An 18,550-nucleotide genomic window follows, 5' to 3' on the forward strand; every position below is an offset into this window, starting at 1 on the left:
TTTAACGAGCTGCAAACGAGGAGAGGCAGGAGGGCTCGGTGCTGAAGGCAGAAAGCCTGAATAGGGCAAGGCATGGTTTTCTAAATCATCCCCCTTAAATACTTCGGTTGGAAAATCAAACATGGCCAACAGGCACTAGCACCATTGTTCTGGCCAATGAGTTCAAAGCGTTGTGCTTCCTTTGACCGGCCTGGCAGGATTTATACCCTACCAGAACAGGGCCTTGAGCAACCTGGTCCAGAGGGGATTGAAACTGGATGATCTCTAAGATCCCTTACAACCCCAACCATTCTGTGAATTTCCCCAGCACTTTATGAAAAGCAGATTAAAAAAGCTACTTTTGCCTTATTTTGTAAGTATCAGCTGGTTTTGCTTTTGCTACTTGCTCTTTTCCTTAGAGATTTTTGTTACTTATGTAAGAATTAGAAAACAAACTGTGCACTTAAAACCAAGCAAACCAGCCCTCCCACCATGAGAAGTTTAGAGGAGTGATACAGAGCTTCACTGGTCTTTGGTCAGTGTAATGCTGGCAGCTGGCAGGGAGTATCTCAAGAGCTAAAGGGGCAGGAGGATGGGGCCACGCTCTTCTCAGTGGTGCCCAGTGACAGGATAAGGGGCAGTGGGTACAAATTGGAACCCAGGAGGTTCTATCTGAAGAGGAGCAGAAACTTGTTTGTTGTGAGGGTGCTGGAGCCCTGGAGTAGGCTGCCCAGAGAGGTTGTGGGGTCTCCTTGGCTAGAGAGCTTCCAAACCCCTCTGGCCACTGTGATCCTGGACAAGCTGCTGATGTCCCTGCTTTAGCAGGGAGACTGGACTGGATGATCTCCAGAGATTCCTTTCAGCTCTTACCATGCTGAGATTCATTTGTAAATTGATAACACCACCAACACAGCTCAGGCAGACTGTCAGGTTTCAGCCCACACTTACATTTTGTGAGTGGCCATGGCTGTAGAACAGCAATTGAATGTGTTTTATCCTCGTGGATATGCAGACCCTCAGTGGCTTTTCCTGTCTTTGCAGAATTCTCTGGATTACCTGGAGTGTGGACTGAGTAAGTCCTACAGTACCTCCAGCCATGCCCTGGGCATAGACCTCTGGAGAGGAAGGAGGTGTTGTTCTGGTAATCTGCAGTTACCACCACTGTCCCAAAGACAAACAGAAAAAGCCAAGACACCGGACAGGGACATTGTCTGCAGACCAACAACTCTGCCGCTGCTGACACCTCCGAGCATTGCCATCACTGCCTACCAAGACTGGTAAGCTGCTTCTCTTTGTTATGAGTCCCACGTGGCTGAGTTTTCATTGCTTTGTAGTTTTGGATAGGTTTTGCTGTTGTTGTTTTTTGACAATGCATTGGATAGTTATCTTGTGTATGCTAGTCAGTGTTGGTGAACTCAATCAGCTGGTGTGGCGTCGACATCATCTACGCAGGAATTGCTGCCTCCTGAAAGTCTACTGCCAGCAAAGCCTCTTCTGTCCATCTTTTTATGCATCTTCATGGAAGTCCTCTGTTGTGCACTGTGGTCTTAGCCAGAGGATTTGTGTTACTGCTGTTGTACTGACAGAAGAATTCAGCATGGTGGTTGACTAGAACTGATGGAAGTAAAAGGCTGTATCTCTCTGGGTAGTTCTTGTCCAAGTGTTTGAAGAAAGGCTTGCAAAAGCATTTGAGTCTGATAGTAAGCTCAAGAAAAGTCCTGAAGAACTATTGGGGAGCTGGTTAAAAGGGGGTGATTGAGAGGTGAGAAACTGAATGTTGAGTGCCAAATTAGGGAAATTCATCTAGAGAGAGGAGAGGAAGGCAACGTCCCGAGTGCTCTTGCGTTGGAATCACAAGGGTGGATTTCACTGGTGAAATGAGGTTAGATGTGCAGCTTGCCGTGTGAAATGGCATTCCAGTGCTACACTGAAACCTGTACTGTCACCTTCAGATTTCAAATGTGCTTTGGATTCTGGTTTTTAAATGCTGCACTCTCAGTTTCATTTGCTGGCTATGAGACATGTTCACATTGTTTTTTCCAAGTCTGAATCTACTTTTAGCTTCTGTGAAGCTCAGCACTTTTCAGGGCTGGCATTTCAGTTTGCATTTGAACAATAACAGAGGACATCCTAAATTACTTTGTCACAGTCGTTTTAAAACTGTTTTCTTCTTGAAAATAGGATTTTAAAACTCGGCCCTTGAATAGATACAGAAATCAAGGAGGAAGCAGCAGGGGCTGTTGTTCAGTATTTGCATTTAATTGCTGTGGATAAATGGAGCAGAATGAGTTAGCTAATTTGGGATGGATTGTGAGTTTCCACAATAAAAGGGTTGCTTTACTTTGAGCATTTTAGGAGTGTTCCCATTTGCAGCAATTTGTATTCTTGCAAGGTGCTCAGGAGCCTTTTCCTGTGATGTGCTTCTAGAAATGAATTGATTCTGCTCCTTGAATGCACATGAAGGATGCAGGAAAATGGGGAGGGATTGCAATGGATTTCTCCTTAGTTCCCCTTGTAACACAAGAGGGCATTGCTGCTCCTCTCTTCGTTAAAGCAGAATCAATCTCTACCTGTTGTGTCGTTCAACGTGCGTTTTACTTGACTGATGTGCTACTCAGAGAGAAACCACTCACACTCTTACTCTGGTTTTTGCTGCTGATCTCCTGAAGTGAGTAAGCAGCTTCCAACAATGTGCACTTGCAGCCCAGAAGGTCAGGAGCATCCTGGGCTACATCAAAAGAAGCCAGCAGATGGAGAGAGGGATTCTGCCACTTTGGTCTAGCGAGACCTTGCCTGGAGTACTGCATCCAGCTCTGGAGCTCTGGACATGGGAAAGACAGGACTAGATGGACTGGGCCCAGAGGAGGCCGTGAAAATGATCCTGAGGGTGGAGCAGCTCTGCTATGAGGACAGGCTGAGGGAGCTAGGGGTGTTCACCCTGGAAAAGAGGAGGCTCCAGGGAGACCTAATAGTGGTCTTTCAGTACCTGAAACAAGAAGGCTGCAGAGAGACTGTTTACAAAGGCCTGGAGTGATAGGACATGGGACAATGGCTTCAAACTTGAGCAGATTTACACTGGATATTAGAAACAAGTTATGTACCATGTGGATGGTGGAACACTGGAACAGGTTGCCTGAAGAGGTAGTTGAGGCTCCATCCCTGGAGATATTCAAGGTCAGGTTTGACAAGGCTCTGAGCAACCTGATCTAGTGGAGGATGTCCCTGCTGACTGAAGGGGGGTTGAACTAGATGACCTTTGGAAGATCCTTCCAACTTAAACCATTCTATGATCTGTTCTGCTTGAATCTATTTACAGGCACACAGTGAGCCTGGAGATGTTGGCTGCTGTGGTGCCATATCCTTCCAACACATTGTTATAGGAGTCTTTGCATCCCCTCACCTTTCTGACTTGGGCATCAGCTAGTCTGGGCAGAAAAGTGACCTCATCTTTCCATTATCTGTTTAAGTTCTAGTCAAGGACTTTTGTCTTGATTAGCATTGTCCTCTATCCTGTGCCCCACTGTGAAGGTTTGAGTGTTACCACTCCCCCCACACTTTAGAAATCACCCAGACTGGACTCAACTGGCTCTGGAAATTGAATGAAGCTTATATGTTGTACAGCTTAGCAGAATATACAAGCAGGTATTTACAGTATGTACAGCTATACACAGAAATATACAAGGTAAAAGGTAATACAGAAACACAACTCCCCTCCCAGAAACCTGAGTCCCCAGGAGGGGCTCCCAACCACCCTTCCACCTTCTCCCACCCTTGCTACTTTACCCCAGATGTTGCCTTGTGCCCAAGGAAGAATGGAGGGTTGGCCAGGGGGGTTAGGAAGCAGGTGGATTAATCAGGTTAGGTTAGAGAGAGAGAAATGCAGCTCAGAGCCCAGACAGTGACCGAATGTCTTATCTATGTTTGGATTCTTGCTGTTATACCTCTCAGCAAGCCTATGAGTGAAGTAGACATCACCATTGTTTCTCTTTCACAGCCTGTAATCTAGTTCTTCTCGCCAAAACATTCTAGCTAGCTTCACACTAGCACACCCACAATTCCTTATCTCTCAATTTCAAATTCTTCAGGGCTTGACCACACTTGGGCAGCACAGTCATAGAATTGTAGAGTAGTTTGGGTGGGAAGGGACCTATAAAGTCCACCCCTTTGCAGTCAGCAGGTGCAGTTGCAACTAGAGCAGCTGCTTAGAGCCCCAAACAACCTGACCTAGTATGGTTCCATAAATGGGACACCTGCCACCTCTGGGCAACCTAGGCCAGAGTTTCACCACCCTCAGTATCAAACATTTCTTCCTTTTATCCATTCTGAATCTCCCTCTTTCTGTTCAAACCATGCCTCCTTGTCCTGTCTCAACAGGCCCTGCTAAATGTCTGTCCTCCTCTTTCTCACAGGCCCCCCTTTACGATGGAGATTTGTTTTGGTATAGGTGGTCTAAGCAGGATGTGGTCCCCAGGCTTATTTGGGTTTCTGTATTGTGGTTCAGTTCTGCATGGAAGATACCCCAGATACTGGGTGTGTTTCTGTGAGGCTGATAAATGCCATTGTGTGGAAACAGCTTTGGAATGATCTGAGCATTAAGAGACCCAGTGAGTTGGCAATAAAGTGATAGGAAGATTTCAGTGTAGATAAATACAAAATGATGTATCTGAGCATGAAAGAATTTGAGCCGATTCAGCATTGCTACTCGGAGGCAAGATCCTAAATATAGGCTGGAAGTCCATTATAGCTGCAAGGTCAGTTCTTACTAATGTTGAAAATCCCAAATTGTTAAGGATTGGAAGGAGAAGAATACTGAATCAAACAAAGAATCACAGAATTGTTTGGGTTTGAAGAGATCTCTAAGATTATGAGGTCCAGCCACTGACCCAACACCACCATGGCCATTAAATCATGTCCCAGAGTGCCATGCCCACAGGTTTCTTGAACATCTCCAGGAATGGTAATTCCACCACCTCCCTGGGCAGTCTGTTTCAATGCCTGACCACTCTTGCAGGGAAGACTTATTTTCTTAATGTCCAGTTTAAACTTCCCTGGCACAATTCCAGGCCATTTCCTCTTGTTCTATCACCTGATACTAGGTAGAACACACCAGCTGACCCCTATCTCCTGTCCAGCCCAAATCTCTCCTCTTCCAGCTTCAATCCATTCCCCTTTGTCCTGTCACTGTAAGCCTTTGTAGAAGGTCCCTTCAGGTGCTGGGACAGGCACCAGAAAGTCTCTCCAGAGCCTTCTCTTCTCCAGGTTAAACAACATGCACTCTCTCAGCCTGTCTTCATAAGGGAGGTTCTCCAGCCCTCTGATGGTTTTTGTGGCCTCCTTTGGACTCTCTTCAACAGATCCATGTCCTTTATGTGCTGGAGGCTTGAGAGCTGGATGCAGTGCTGCAGGTGGGGTCTCACAAGAGCAGAGCAGCAGAATCCTCTCCCTCATCTTCAGCGTGGGTGTCCCCTAAGGTCAATGATCGTGACTCCTCAGTGTCTGATTTAATTGCTTAAGGTTCACTTAGTATGTGGGGTTTTACCTGTGGACTTGAGCTGTAGCACTTCCCACAAGACCCATCCAGAAGTGTGTAGGTTTACCTGAGCTTGCTGTAAGCTATTTCTGTGCCTGTGAAAGCCCAGAGACAGACATGGAACACCTCGTTAATGTGACATGAAACATGAGTCCTAGAAAGAATATCTTGATTTCATTTGTTTGCTGTGTGCAGGAGCTAACAGCTCCTTTTGTATTGACTGGAGGTTCTTAAAGAGCTTCCTCAAGGCATCCTGGTGACAGGCAGCTTCTCTTGCTGGTATACAGGTTCCTCATTACACTGTTTTATTTAGTGTATACTCAGAAACACACACAAATCTTGTATAGGGAACATGATCTCTTTTACTAGGGTAGAGAGGGTGGGAATGAGATTTTCCCTGGACGTTTTATTATCCTGAACAAGAAAGTCACTTGGGGTTTTGTTTTCTGCTACAGAATCATAGGCTGGTTTGGATTGGAAGGGACCTTAAAGATTATCTATTTCTAACACCCTGCCATGGGCAGGCACACCTTCAACTTAGACCAGGTTGTTCAAGCCCTGTACAGCCTGGCCTTGAACACCTCCAGGGAGGGGGCAGCCACACTATTCCAGTACCCCTCACCACCCTCACAGTGAAGAATTTCTTCGTTAGATCTACTATGAATCTCCCCTCTTTCAGTTTGAAGCCATTTCTCTCATCCTATCACCTTGTTCAGCTTGGAGAAGAGAACAGCTCTGGGGGGCCTCTATAGCTGCCTTCCAATACCAGGAGGGAACCTGCAGGAAGGCTGGAGAGGTTGTCAAACGACAGGACAAGAGGGAATGGTTTTAAGCTGAGGGAGAGTAGGGTTAGTCTGGATCTTAGGAAGAAGTTCTTCAGTATGAGGGTGATAAGAATCTGGAGTGGGCTGCTCAGAGAGGCTGTGGATGCCTCCTCTCTGGAGGTGTTCAAGACCAGGTTGGATGAAGCCTTGGGCAACCTGGGCTAGTGGAAAGTGTCCCTGCCCATGGCAGGGAGGTAGGGCTAGATAATCTCTAAGGTCCCCTCCAACCTAAGCCATAGTGTGATCATCATACTCCCTGACAGGGTCCTTCTCCAGTTCTTCTTCAGGCTCCTATTTGTGCAAACCACTGTAGTCTGTACAGAAATTTACTGTCTTAACCACAAAACCAATGATGACATCTCTCCAGAGCCAGGGATAAATTAAATCTGGTCACTAGAGGCTTGCTCTGAACTGTAAGGTGCAGACGTTTTGCCTCTGCTGGTGTTACTTTACTTTTCTCCTGTTAAGTTGATCAGATCCTCAGAGAAACTCTTGCTGCATGCATCTGGGATATCTGTTCTGCTGGGCCATTCTCCATTTGCTGTGAGGAGAGTAACTCTGCTCTGCACTCATTATTTATCTTGTTAATGCTCTGATGCTGCAGTAATGTTTTGCTTTCTTCTGTGTGGTTTAGTTATTCTCATTCTGATCTCTGTTGCTCCAAAGCATTTCACTATCTGAACTCCGTACAGGGAAAGATGGCAAATACCAAAAGAGAGTTTTAAACTGAAGTCGTGGATGAGAGTTTATGTATGATAACCTCAGCATGGTGGAATTTGAAGTGACCTCTGCAGATCATCCAGTCCAACCCTCCTGCCAAAGCAGGGGCACCCCCAGCAGCTTGCCCAGGATCACAATGCCCAGCTAGGTTTGAAAGCTCTCCAGAGAAGGAGAACCTACAACCTCTCTGAGCAGCCCTCTCCAGGGCTCCAGCACCCTCACAACAAACAAGTTTCTCCTCCTCTTTGGACTGAACCTCCTGGGTTCTAGTTTGTGTCTATTGCCCTTTATCCTGTTGCTGAGCACCACTGAGAAGAGTCTAGCTCCATTCTCTTGCCTCCCACAGGTCCTTTATCTCTTGCTGAGCATTGCTCAGATCCCCTCTGGGGCTGCTCTTCTGCAGGCTCAACAGCCTCAGGGCTCTCAACCTTTCCTCCTCACAGAGCTGCTCCAGGCTCCTCAGCATCTTTGTAGCCTCCCCTGAACTCTCTCCAGTAGTTCCCTGTCTCTCTTGAACTGGGGAGCCCAGAACTGGACCCAGGACTCTAGATGTGGCCTCACCAGAGTGGAGCAGAGTGGGAGGAGAACCTCTTTTGGCCTGCTGGCCACATCCCAGAAGATATTAAGGGATTGATTGCTGGTGTTTTTCCTGTCCATCTGAAGATCTTCCGGAAATTGGAACATGCCAAGAAGAATTTGTGAGTGCATTCCTCATTGTGAATCCTGCGTGCACGACGAGGGCTGGTCTATGTAGCGTCGCACTTCTGCTTGTAGTACTGCAAGTTGCTCTCCAGATGGTGATGGTGGGCAGCAGATTAAATGCAGCCTTAAAACCCAAACCAGATCGAATTCAGGGCAATTCTGGGCAATCGTGTCTTAGGGCAAACCTTCAGCAGAGATGCTGACTTCAGCTGGGCTGACCACTAAAGCTCTTAGGCTGGTGGTAATTAATTGAGGGAGGAATAGAGGTGGGAAGTTGGAATGATAAATGGGATGGAGATGTGCATAGAGGATTAAAGAGGATAATAAAGCTGTAGTCAGGCTAGTCATGCTCAGTGACTCCTCATGTATGAGAAATCTGTAAATCCCATGGAATGAAAATATTTCCTCTAATAGGAAGCTTAAGCACTAGCAGGAAGATGAAACCCACAAGTTCAGAAGAGGTAAGGCTGCTGTGGAGGTGTGCGTGGCTTTTATTTTTGTTTTCAGTGTTTCAGACTGTGGGATAACATCCTGTGAAACAGGCTGGGGTCTTAGTGCTTAGATCATTTCAAATTCAACTTCAAAATTCAATTTCAGAATAGAAAAAATGTGCTGCAAGCATTCACTTGACAAAAAATAGATGAGCAATCTTCTCATGATGGGAAAAGTAGGATCTGAGAGGGGGGAAAACCCTTTAAAACATCTTTTTTACTTTTATACCTATCTTTAAAATTATTTAAGTCACAGAGTGGGTAAACTTGGCTGAGGGGATTGAGGCACTCTCAGTACATTCGCAGATGGCACCAAGTTAGTCATGAGCTGGATCAGATGGGGGGTAGGAAGGCACTGCAGGAGCATCTGGCCAGGCTGGATCTATGGGCTGAGACTTGAAAGGCCAGGGGCTGGGTCATAACAACCCCATGAAGGAAGGACACTGAGATGCTTGAGCGTGTCCAGAGAAGGGCGACGAGGCTGGTGAGAGGCCTTGAGCACAGCCCTACGAGGAGAGGCTGAGGGAGCTGGGATTGGTTAGCCTGGAGAAGAGGAGGCTCAGGGGTGACCTTATTGCTGTCTACAACTACCTGAAGGGTGGTTGTGGCCAGGAGGAGGTTGCTCTCTTCTCTCAGGTGGCCAGCTCCAGAACAAGAGGACACAGCCTCAGGCTGCGCCAGGGGAAATTTCGGCTCGAGGTGAGGAGAAAGTTCTTCACTGAGAGAGTCATTGGACACTGGAATGGGCTGCCTGGGGAGGTGGTGGAGTCGTCGTCCCTGGGGCAGTTCAAGGCAAGGTTGGACGTGGCACTTGGTGCCATGGTCTGGCCTTGAGCTCTGTGGTAAAGGGTTGGACTTGATGATCTGTGAGGTCTCTTCCAACCTTGGTGATACTGTGATACTGTGAATGCTCCAGGCTTGGGGCAGAGGGGCTGGAAACTGCCCACTAGAGAAAGACATAAGGGTATTGATCAGCCACCAGCTGAAGATGAACCATTGTATGCCCAGGTGGCAAAGAAGAGCACCAGCATCCTGGCCTGGATCTGCAAGAGTGTGGCCAGCAGGGCCAGGACAGGGATTGCCCTGCTGTGAGGCCACACCTCAAACACTGAGCTCAGTTTTGGGCCCCTGACTCTAAGAAAGTGCTGGAGTGTGTCCAGAGAAGGGCACTGAAGCTGACGAAGGGTCTGGAGAACAGGGCTGGTGCGGAGCAGCTGAGGAAACGGGGATTTAGCCTGGAGAAAAGGAGGCTGAGAGGAGACCTTCTGGCTCTTTCTAACTGCCTGAAAGGAGGCTGGAGCCAGGTGGGGATTGGTTTCCTCTCCCTAGTAACAAGTGACAGAGGAGGTTTAGGTTGAACACGAGAAACAATTTCTTCCTCCAAAGGGTTGTCAAGGCCTGGCCCAGGCTGCTCATGGCAGTGTCATCCTTGGAGGGATTGAAAGGTTGTGTAGATGTGGTTTAGTGGCAGTGCTGCCTTAAGAGTTCAACTTGATAATCTTGAAGATCTTTTCCAACCTAAATGATTCTGTGATTTTAAGGCTGGTTTGTGAACCTCTGTCTCCATCTGATATCACAAAAACACATCACAGGAATCCTTCATGGTAGCAGAAAATGGTGGATACCAGATACTAAGAGGTCATTGCTTGTGTTATTTATGCAGTGATCAAATGCAAATCTATCTGAAATGAAGTTGGTGCAGAGTGGATTTGGCTATCCCTGACTTTACCTCTGAAGTGATTTTCTCAGATAGGACCACACAGAGAAGTGTTTTGGCTGCCTATATTTAGATATTGTCTGTTGCTGTGAGGTTTTGAACTCTTGGATCTTCTTCTCAGACAGAATATTACTTTATTTTTCTGTTTTCTGGAAGATCCAAACAGAAAAGCTGGGATTTACCTGTGGTGTAGTTGGTACAGAGGGGCTGGAAGAAGAAATGTTGGATTTGTCCTAGGTTTTGAATTTAAAATGTCAGTGTTTTCTCAAGGTCTTTTTGTACACAGGTTTTATTTAGTTGTCTAAATATGATAAATCCTTTTCCTAGTTTGCATTTATTTGATTTGATGGGTTTTAATCTGCTTACATGGTCACACATCCCTTTTTTGGATGAATAGCAAGGTGAGCCCAGTATTGAAGATGATCCTGTTTACTTAGAGATTAGGGGTGACCTGCTGGAAAGCAGCTCTGCAGAGAAGGACCTGGGAGTGCTGGGGGACAAGTTCCCCATGAGCCAGCAATGTGCCCTTGTGGCCAAGAAGGCCAATGGTCTCCTGGGATGCATGAAGAGGAACGTGGCCTGCAGGCTGAAGGAGGTTCTCGTCCCCCTCTACTTTGTCTGCAGTGAGTCCTGTTCTGGGTTCCCCAATTCAAGAGGGACAGTGAAGTACTGGAGAGAGTCCAGTGGAGGTTACAAAGACGCTGAGGGGAGTGGAGCAGCAATGTGAGGAGGGAAGGCTGAGAGCCCTGAGGCTGCTGAGCCTGCAGAAGAGCAGCCTGAGAGGAGATCTGCTCAATGCCCAGCAAGAGGTAAAGAACCTGTTGGGGCAAGAGAATGGGGCCAGACTCTTCTCAGTGGTGCTCAGCAACAGGATAAAGGGCAATGGGCACAAACTAATCGAGGAGATTCCATGTGGACAGGAGGAGAAACTTGTTTGTTGTGAGGGTTCTGGAGCCCTGGAGCAGGCTGCCCAGAGAGGTTGTGGAGCCTTCTTCTCTGGAGAGATTCCAAACCTGCCTGGCCATTGTGATGTTGGGCATGCTGCTCTGGGTGCCTCTGCTTTGGCAGGAAGGTTTCACAAGATGATCTCCAGAGGTCCATTCCAACCTCCAATGTGCTGGGGATCAGGGGTTCAGTTGTAAATTGATGAGATACCAAGACAGCTCAGGCAGCACACACTTGCCTTTTATGAGTAGCTGTGGCTGTAGAACAACTGATGTTCTCCAGAGGTCCTTCCCAATTCCCACCATGCTGAGGTTCTGGAATAGCAGTTGTTCAAAACAGAGGTAGCTGTAGACACACAAATCCAGCTTTTAATGATTCAGTAATAATTATATACCTTGTGCCAAAGTGAAATAAGACAACTTGAGCTGTCTGTGTGTGGCAAGAAGTGAGTCACTGTGAATTCCTTAAAGACAATTTAGCTTCTGAAATATTATGTTCAAACTTCATCTTCCCAAGAATGGAAAATAAAGGGAGATGATGGAAATAGAGTTGATACAAAAGCTGAATCAGACAAGAATTTGACACAACTTTCTTTTGTCTTTTAATATACTGACTAAGGATAACTTCTTGTGAAAGATCAAACTCCCTTCGCTTTGATACCTGGAGAGCTACCTTGTGCTTCTCAGCCTGCCCATGGCACTGGGTGCATTTTAGTGTTACACAAGAAGGTTCTGGTGGTGGTCTGGTTTGTTGCAAAGAAGTTGCTTTAATTTTTGCTGTGTAGTTGTGTGTAGCTTGAAAACCCACAGTAGAATCACAGCAGATGTGATGTGCATCAAAATGATTTGTGTTTTCTAGTCATAGATTCACAGAATCCTAGAATGGCTTGAGTTGGAAGTGGCCTTAAAAATACCTAGTTCCAACTGCCCCTGTTGAGGGCAGGGACACCTCCCACTAGCCCAGGTTGCTCAAGGCCTCATCTAGCCTGGCCTTGAACACCTCTAGGGAGGAGGCATCCACAGCCTTCCTGGGCAACCTGTGCCAGTGTCTCACCACCCTCACTGGAAAGAATTTCTTCCTAATCTCCAATCTAAATCTCCCCTCCTCCAGCCTCCATCTGTTCCCTCTCATCCTATCACTACAAGCCCTTGTTAAAAATCTCTTCCCATCTTTCTTCTAGGCCCTTTTTAGGTTCTGGCCCAGCTTTCTCTATGTGGATGTTTGGGAGCAGGCAGAGTCCTGCAGTACAGTGACAAGGCTGTGCGTGGCAGGAGCCTACATGAATGTTCAGCTGTGCCCAAACTATCCCTGAGGCTCTGGAGTGTGATGCTGGAGAAAGTGTGGCTCCTGGTGCCAGCAAACCATTTTGGCCATGCCATGTGTCCTGCACATCATAATCTACAATCACAGACTGCTTTAGGATGGAAAGGACCTTTTAAAGCCCATCCAATCCAAGCCCTGTGCAGTCAGGAGGTGTTGTGGTAGGCCTGATAGGCCAAAAATGGGCTTATCCTTGCCCTGGCTTGCTCAGGCATGTTCTTCTGCTCTCCCCCCTTCTGCTGTAACTGCGGGAAAGAGGACAAAGGACCTGGAGCCATTGAGTCTAAGGACTCTGTCTTGTCCAGACATGTTCCCCTACTCCCCCTCCTTCTGTGCTAGAGGAAGCAACTGCAGGAAAAGAAAATGAAAGCCCTGGCTTCACCTGATGTGGTCAGGCTTGGCAAAGTGCCATTCTAATTGGCTGTTCTATGTCCAAAGTCCCCTTAGTCTCTGGCTGGTATTGATAAAAAGGGATGAGCAGGTAGCACGGTGTGCTGCTGCTGCTGCTGCCTCATTTCATCCTGAAACTGCCTGTAAACTCCACTGCCTCGACTTTACCAGGAACAGGCTCTAAATGCCTGCGCACCATCAGCCTGCATAGCCAGCGTGACATTGTGCCAAGGCTGCACATGGCATTTGCATCCTGCCTGTCCCTCTGCAAGGCTTCTGCTGCATTGGGAATCAATAGGAACTCAGCCCAACTTCCTGAGAAAAGAGCCTGGGAAGCTCCAAAGGCTCTAACAGCCTTGAGGCCACCGACAGCAACCCCTCCACGTGCTTTGGGTACTGGCTGATAATATTTTGTGAGTAAATACTTAAAGCCTCTTCTAATTACAGTATCACAGTATCACCAAGGTTGGAAGAGACCTCATAGATCATCAAGTCCAACCCTTTACCACAGAGCTCAAGGCTAGACCACGGCACCAAGTGCCACGTCCAGTCCTGCCTTGAACAGCTCCAGGGACGGCGACTCCACCACCTCCCCGGGCAGCCCATTCCAGTGTCCAATGACTCTCTCAGTGAAGAACTTTCTCCTCACCTCCAGCCTAAATCTCCCCTGGCGTAGCTTGAGGCTGTGTCCTCTTGTTCTGGTGCTGGCCACCTAAGAGAAGAGAGCAACCTCCCCCTGGCCACAGCCTCCCCTCAGGTAGTTGTAGACAGAAATAAGGTCTCCCCTGAGCCTCCTCTTCTCCAGGCTAAACAATCCCAGCTCCCTCAGCCTCTCCTCATAGGGCTGTGCTCAAGGCCTCTCACCAGCCTCGTCGCCCTTCTCTGGACACGCTCAAGCATCTCAATGTCCCTCCTAAACTGGGGGGCCCAGAACTGAACACAGCACTCAAGGTGTGGTCTAACCAGTGCAGAGTACAGGGGCAGAATGACCTCCCTGCTCCTGCTGGCCACACCATTCCTGATGCAGGCCAGGATGCCACTGGCTCTCTTGGCCACCTGGGCACTAATTGCCTTCTGCCGTAAGCAGAAAGGAGCTTCCTGTGTCCTCTAGTGGATAAGCAGTATAATTAACCACAAGAATCTTCTCTTCCAGTATAATGTTTGTGTTTGCCACTTTAAGGAAACAAGTGCTCTAGTTTCGCCTGTTCCCTGCACGTATAAATTCTAAACTCTCTGTTTCGAACCTTGTGAATGAGTTTTCTGGCCCGTTTTAATGTTAATAAACCATGTTCATAGCTATTATTTGACACCCTCAGTATCAAATATTTCTCCCTTCTCTCTAATCTGAAACTTCATCTTGTCATTCAAATCATCATCTCTTGTCCTGTCACTACAGAAGTCTGTCCCCAGCTTTCTGACTGTCCCCTTTAAGCATTGAAAGGCCATCAGGTCTCCCTGTAACCCTCTCTTCTCATGGGGGAACAGCCCCAATTCTCTCAGCCTGGCCTCACAGCAGAGGGATTCCAGCCCTCAGATCATTTTTGTGGTCTCATGTGGACTCTCTCCAACAGCTCCATGTCTCCAGCTTTTCTGGATGTGATGCTGAGCAAGCTGCTGTGGGTGCCCTGCTTTAACAGGCAGTTGAACTGAATGATCTTCAGAGGTCCCTTCGGACTTCCACCATGCTTGGATTCTCTAATAGTGGTTATGGAGCATTTAGTTGGCTCTGGAGATAGCAAGGCACCGTGATGTGGATACAGAGGCTTCTGTGCATGGTGATGAGCAGAGGCCTGATCCTGGCTGTTCAGTGCTGGTGACTCACGTGAGCTGAGGTGCTTAGTCACAGGCAAATTCATGGCAGAGGCAGGTGCAGCTCGTGCAGCTCACAGCACCTCAGGAATAAAACAGCAGGCTGAGGAGAGGCAGCCAGCCTGCATGGGTGAACAGCTCTGTAGAGCTCCCTTCCTACTAGTAGCAGAAAGCCTTTTCCCCACCTTCAGTAAGTTTGCAGGTGACACTAAATTGAGTGGGAGTGTTGATCTGGTTGAGGGTAGGGAGGCTCTACAGAGAGATCTGGACAGGTCAGATCGATGGTCAGAGGTCAACAGGATGAGTTTTAACAAAGCTGAGCACCAGGTTCTGCTGCTGTGAGGGCTCCAGACTTGCGGCAGGATGGCTGAAAAGTTGGCTGGCAGAAAGGGATCTGGAGGTGCTTGTTGGCAGCAGCTCAAGTTGAGCCAGTGTGTGCTTGGGAGGCCAAGAAGGACTGGCGAAGGGTCTGGAGAGCAGGGCTGGTGAGGAGAAGCTGAGGGAACTGGGGTGTGTCTTGGTTCTAGTTTAAATTTCCCACTGACTCAAATATAGTTAATAGAACCATTAACAATTTACAGGATGCCTTTCACTCTTCCCCCCTTTTTCAAAGAAAGGGAATTGGATGTAGAGAGGAAAAAGTCAAACACACACAAATAAATAGTCTTACTTCAATTTGGAACTTAAAAGAGAAAACTTTAACATTAAATAAAAGGTGTTTGAGGTAGAGGAGTTGCAAAGAGGTATAGGGAAGGGAAAGCAAGGTACAAAATATACATATATAACCAGATTGATGGCAATGGGTTTGTCCACCCTCATGGATTGAGGGCCACGTGGTAAAACAAAGAGCAGCAAGAAACAGGCAGGTGATGCTGGTAAGCAGGAAGGCAGGGCGAGAGAGAGCGAAACAGGCAGCGCCTCTGTTTGTATAGGGGGGCTAGACATCCATGGACTGCACTCCCTTGCTGGGCACTTGAGGGAGACCTGTCCTGGCCTCTTCTCCCCACAAGTGCCACCTCTGCCTTCCTGCTCCCCAGCATAGGGCACAAGCTGTGGCAGTGCCCTTGGTGTGGGCAGAGGCAAGTCTAAGACAGAGGCTTTCTGCAGTGCCGCCCAGGCAGTGCCTCTCTCCATCACCTTCTCACTGCTGGCAGCATCCCCTGGCTGCAGAAATGCACCCTGAGCTGCAGACAGTGCTGGCCCTGAGCATGGGCTGAGCTCAGCAGCCACAGCTTTCAGCAGAACTGGTTGTGCTCTAGCTCATAGCAGGACATTGATTCTACTGACTTCTTTATCCACGTTCTGAAGGAAGGTAATTTTTCTGTGCCACCTTGTAGTGCTCAACTCAAATGATGGCAGTGACCTGGTTGATGTAATTCATTGTGAATAGAGGAGCACCCAAGCCACTCAGAGCTCTTGAGGAATCTTCCTTAGAGATGTTCATTTAGTTATGACTAAACTGAGAAGTCGTCTAGATCTTCTTGACCTTGGTAGAGCTACTGCGTGCTTTGAGGACCTAACAACTTATGAAATCATATACCGAGGCTGTAAGTCTTGGGTACTGAGCCAAAAGCTAACATACAAGCTGCTTACTTCATGAGGAATAGTCTCTTTGGCAGCAACTGCATGGTAGTGACATAGGAAGAGCTCAACAGGTCCCATTTATGTAGGGTGAATCCTGCTTAACCTTTGCTAAGCTCATAGATGTGGATCGTGTCTCTGTGCTGGTCTCCTGACTCCCTGAAATAAATAAGGACAGACTTTTCCAGTTGCTTCTTTCTTGTGCAGTTGGCTCAGTTCTGTCACTGCCAGCTAGAGGGTTGCTAGGTGCTGTGGTTCTCTCTGCTGTGACCATTTATAGCACTCCAAAATGTTGTTTCAGGGGCCTCTGCAAGAATTACTGATGTCTGCCCTTCAGAAAATTCCAACTTTAAGGGATTCCGTGGGAATGGAGATAGAAAGTCCTTTAATTTAAAGCTATTTAAATATAGAAAAAACCCCAAACCTCACCCAACCCTGATCTTGCTATGGTGATAGAAATTGCTGTGAATGGTTGTTATTTTCGTGGGGTTTTTGCTTCATAAATGTGGGACTTCTGCCACGCAAACTGGTAGTTAGTAATGTTCTTCTACCTCTCCTTCAGTGTCTCAGTTCTAGGAAGTTTGAGGAAAGTAGAAGAAAAGTCATCAAATGTGTCATTGAAAGCTTTCTGTCATGGAGCCACCTTTCAGAAGCTTTGGCTTGTGAGACAGCAGCTCTTGCAGGAGCCTTTTTTTTTTCCCTCCCCTGCTCCCCAACCCCCCTCACTTAAATCATAGAATCATCAAGGTTGCGAAAGACCTTTAAGATCAAGTCCATCTGTTAACCCAGCACTGTAAAGTCCATCACTAACCCATGTCCTTCAGCACCACATCTCCACGGCTTTTCAATCCCTCCAGGGTTAGAGACTCCACCACTGCCCTGGGCAGCTTAGTCAGGCCTTGACAACCCTTTCCATGAAGGAACTGTTCCTCATGTCCAACCTAAACCTTGCCTGGTGCAATTTGAGGCCATTTCCTGTTGTCCTGTTGCTTGTTCCTTGGGAAAAGAAACCAACCCCCACTTCATTTCAGCCTCCTTTTGGGGACTTGTAGGGAGTCAGAAAGTCTTCTCTCAGCCTCCTTTCCTCCAGATTAAACAACCCCAGTTCCCTCAGATGTTCCTCACCAGACCTGTTCTCCAGACCCTTCACCAACTCCTTTGTCTTTTGGTGGACCCACTCCAGCCTCTCAATTTCCTTTTTGGAGAGAGGCCCAAAACTGAGCCCAGCACTCATGGCATGGGCTCTCCAGTGCTGAGTACAGGAGGACACTGCCTTTCCCAGTCCTGCTGGCCACATTCTTGCAGATCCAGGTAAGGATGCTGTTGGCCTTCTTGGCCGCCTGGGCACACAGTGACTCATCTTTAGCCAGCCAACCAACTCATCTTTAGCCGACCTGCACCCCCAGGTCCCTAAGAATCCCACTTTTGACTCAGAGAGACTTTCCTGCATTGGACTTTGCTCATCCTTCTATTAAAGAAGCCATTATTCAGGCAGGGCTGAAAAAGCTGACTGCATCAAGATCTCTTCACAGCTTCCTGGTAATATTTCTTTGCTATTACGTTGATTTTTTTCAGCACTGACTTTGTGTTATGTGTTCTGGAGGTTTGCTCCCTGAGCTGTGTTGTGACTTTATCCTGTTGTAGGAAGAGGCAACTGATCAAATGCATCTTGAGTTAGAATGATGAGCTCTTATTCAGGCAAAATGACTATCATAAAGCATCAGGTTTTGGTGTGATGGCTTAAGATAGCACTCATTGGTATGTGCTTAAGTACAGGCCATCATCAAATTTGCTCCTGCTCTGAGAAGCCAAAAGTGAAATTAGGGCTAGGAATGGAGTAGAGCTAGCTAATAATGATTTTAATGTCATCAGTGGTGGAATGGACTTAGTGTGCCTCTTGGCTGTGATAGAAGGGAAATGAAGAAGACATGAAAAACACCTCTTAAGCTTTCCTCTTGTGTTAATCTCTTCAACTTGTACACTCCACCTTTCTTTTCCCTTTTTTCTCCACTTGTTGTGTCTAGATAGCTCACTCCAGCACTGGAAAGGTTTCAGTCTTCCACCCCAAACACATTATTAACCATCACTCTGCCTGTACAGCTTGCTGGTTTTATTGTCTTGGCATCTTTTCCAGGTTTTAGCAATGCTGTATCCAGCTCTTCTCTCATCACTGTCACCTTCCCAAATCCTCCTTACCACCCATTGCTCTTGCCTTAAAGCTGTGGCAGTCATTTGCTATTCTTATCTTTTCATCCACAGCAACTTCTCTTTTCATGTGAAAGCGGTTCCTTGGCATCTGTTTCCCTGGCCAGCTTTACCTGTCTGCAGCTTCCAGCACATGGATAGGTTTGGGGGTGTTTTTGTCTCACTCTAGGTTTCCTCCTAGACATCTCTCTTCTCTTTGATTCACTTGCCTCCCCCTCACAGGTTTGCCTGTCTCCCATTCCTTGGGTTGCTCTGATTTATTCCCAGTGCAGGCTCATCCTGGAAATTACATCTTCTGCCTTAGGCATCACACTGAAGATCACATCCATGTCAGGCC

The 18,550-nt window shown here is 47.4% G+C and overlaps 1 protein-coding gene across 1 annotated transcript in view; it reads left to right on the forward strand.

Annotated features, from left to right (window-relative positions):
* The window catches only part of PDE4B (phosphodiesterase 4B), a 309,783-nt gene that overhangs the window by 37,370 nt on the left and 253,863 nt on the right, over window positions 1-18,550 (forward strand). The window contains exon 3 of the mRNA XM_064147443.1: window positions 1,021-1,256. Within this exon, the coding sequence (XP_064003513.1) occupies window positions 1,021-1,256 (236 nt within the window). The remainder of the gene's footprint in view (window positions 1-1,020; window positions 1,257-18,550) is intronic.

The sequence above is a fragment of the Pogoniulus pusillus genome, chromosome 8 (genome assembly GCF_015220805.1).
Source record: "Pogoniulus pusillus isolate bPogPus1 chromosome 8, bPogPus1.pri, whole genome shotgun sequence".
NCBI lineage: Eukaryota > Metazoa > Chordata > Aves > Piciformes > Lybiidae > Pogoniulus > Pogoniulus pusillus.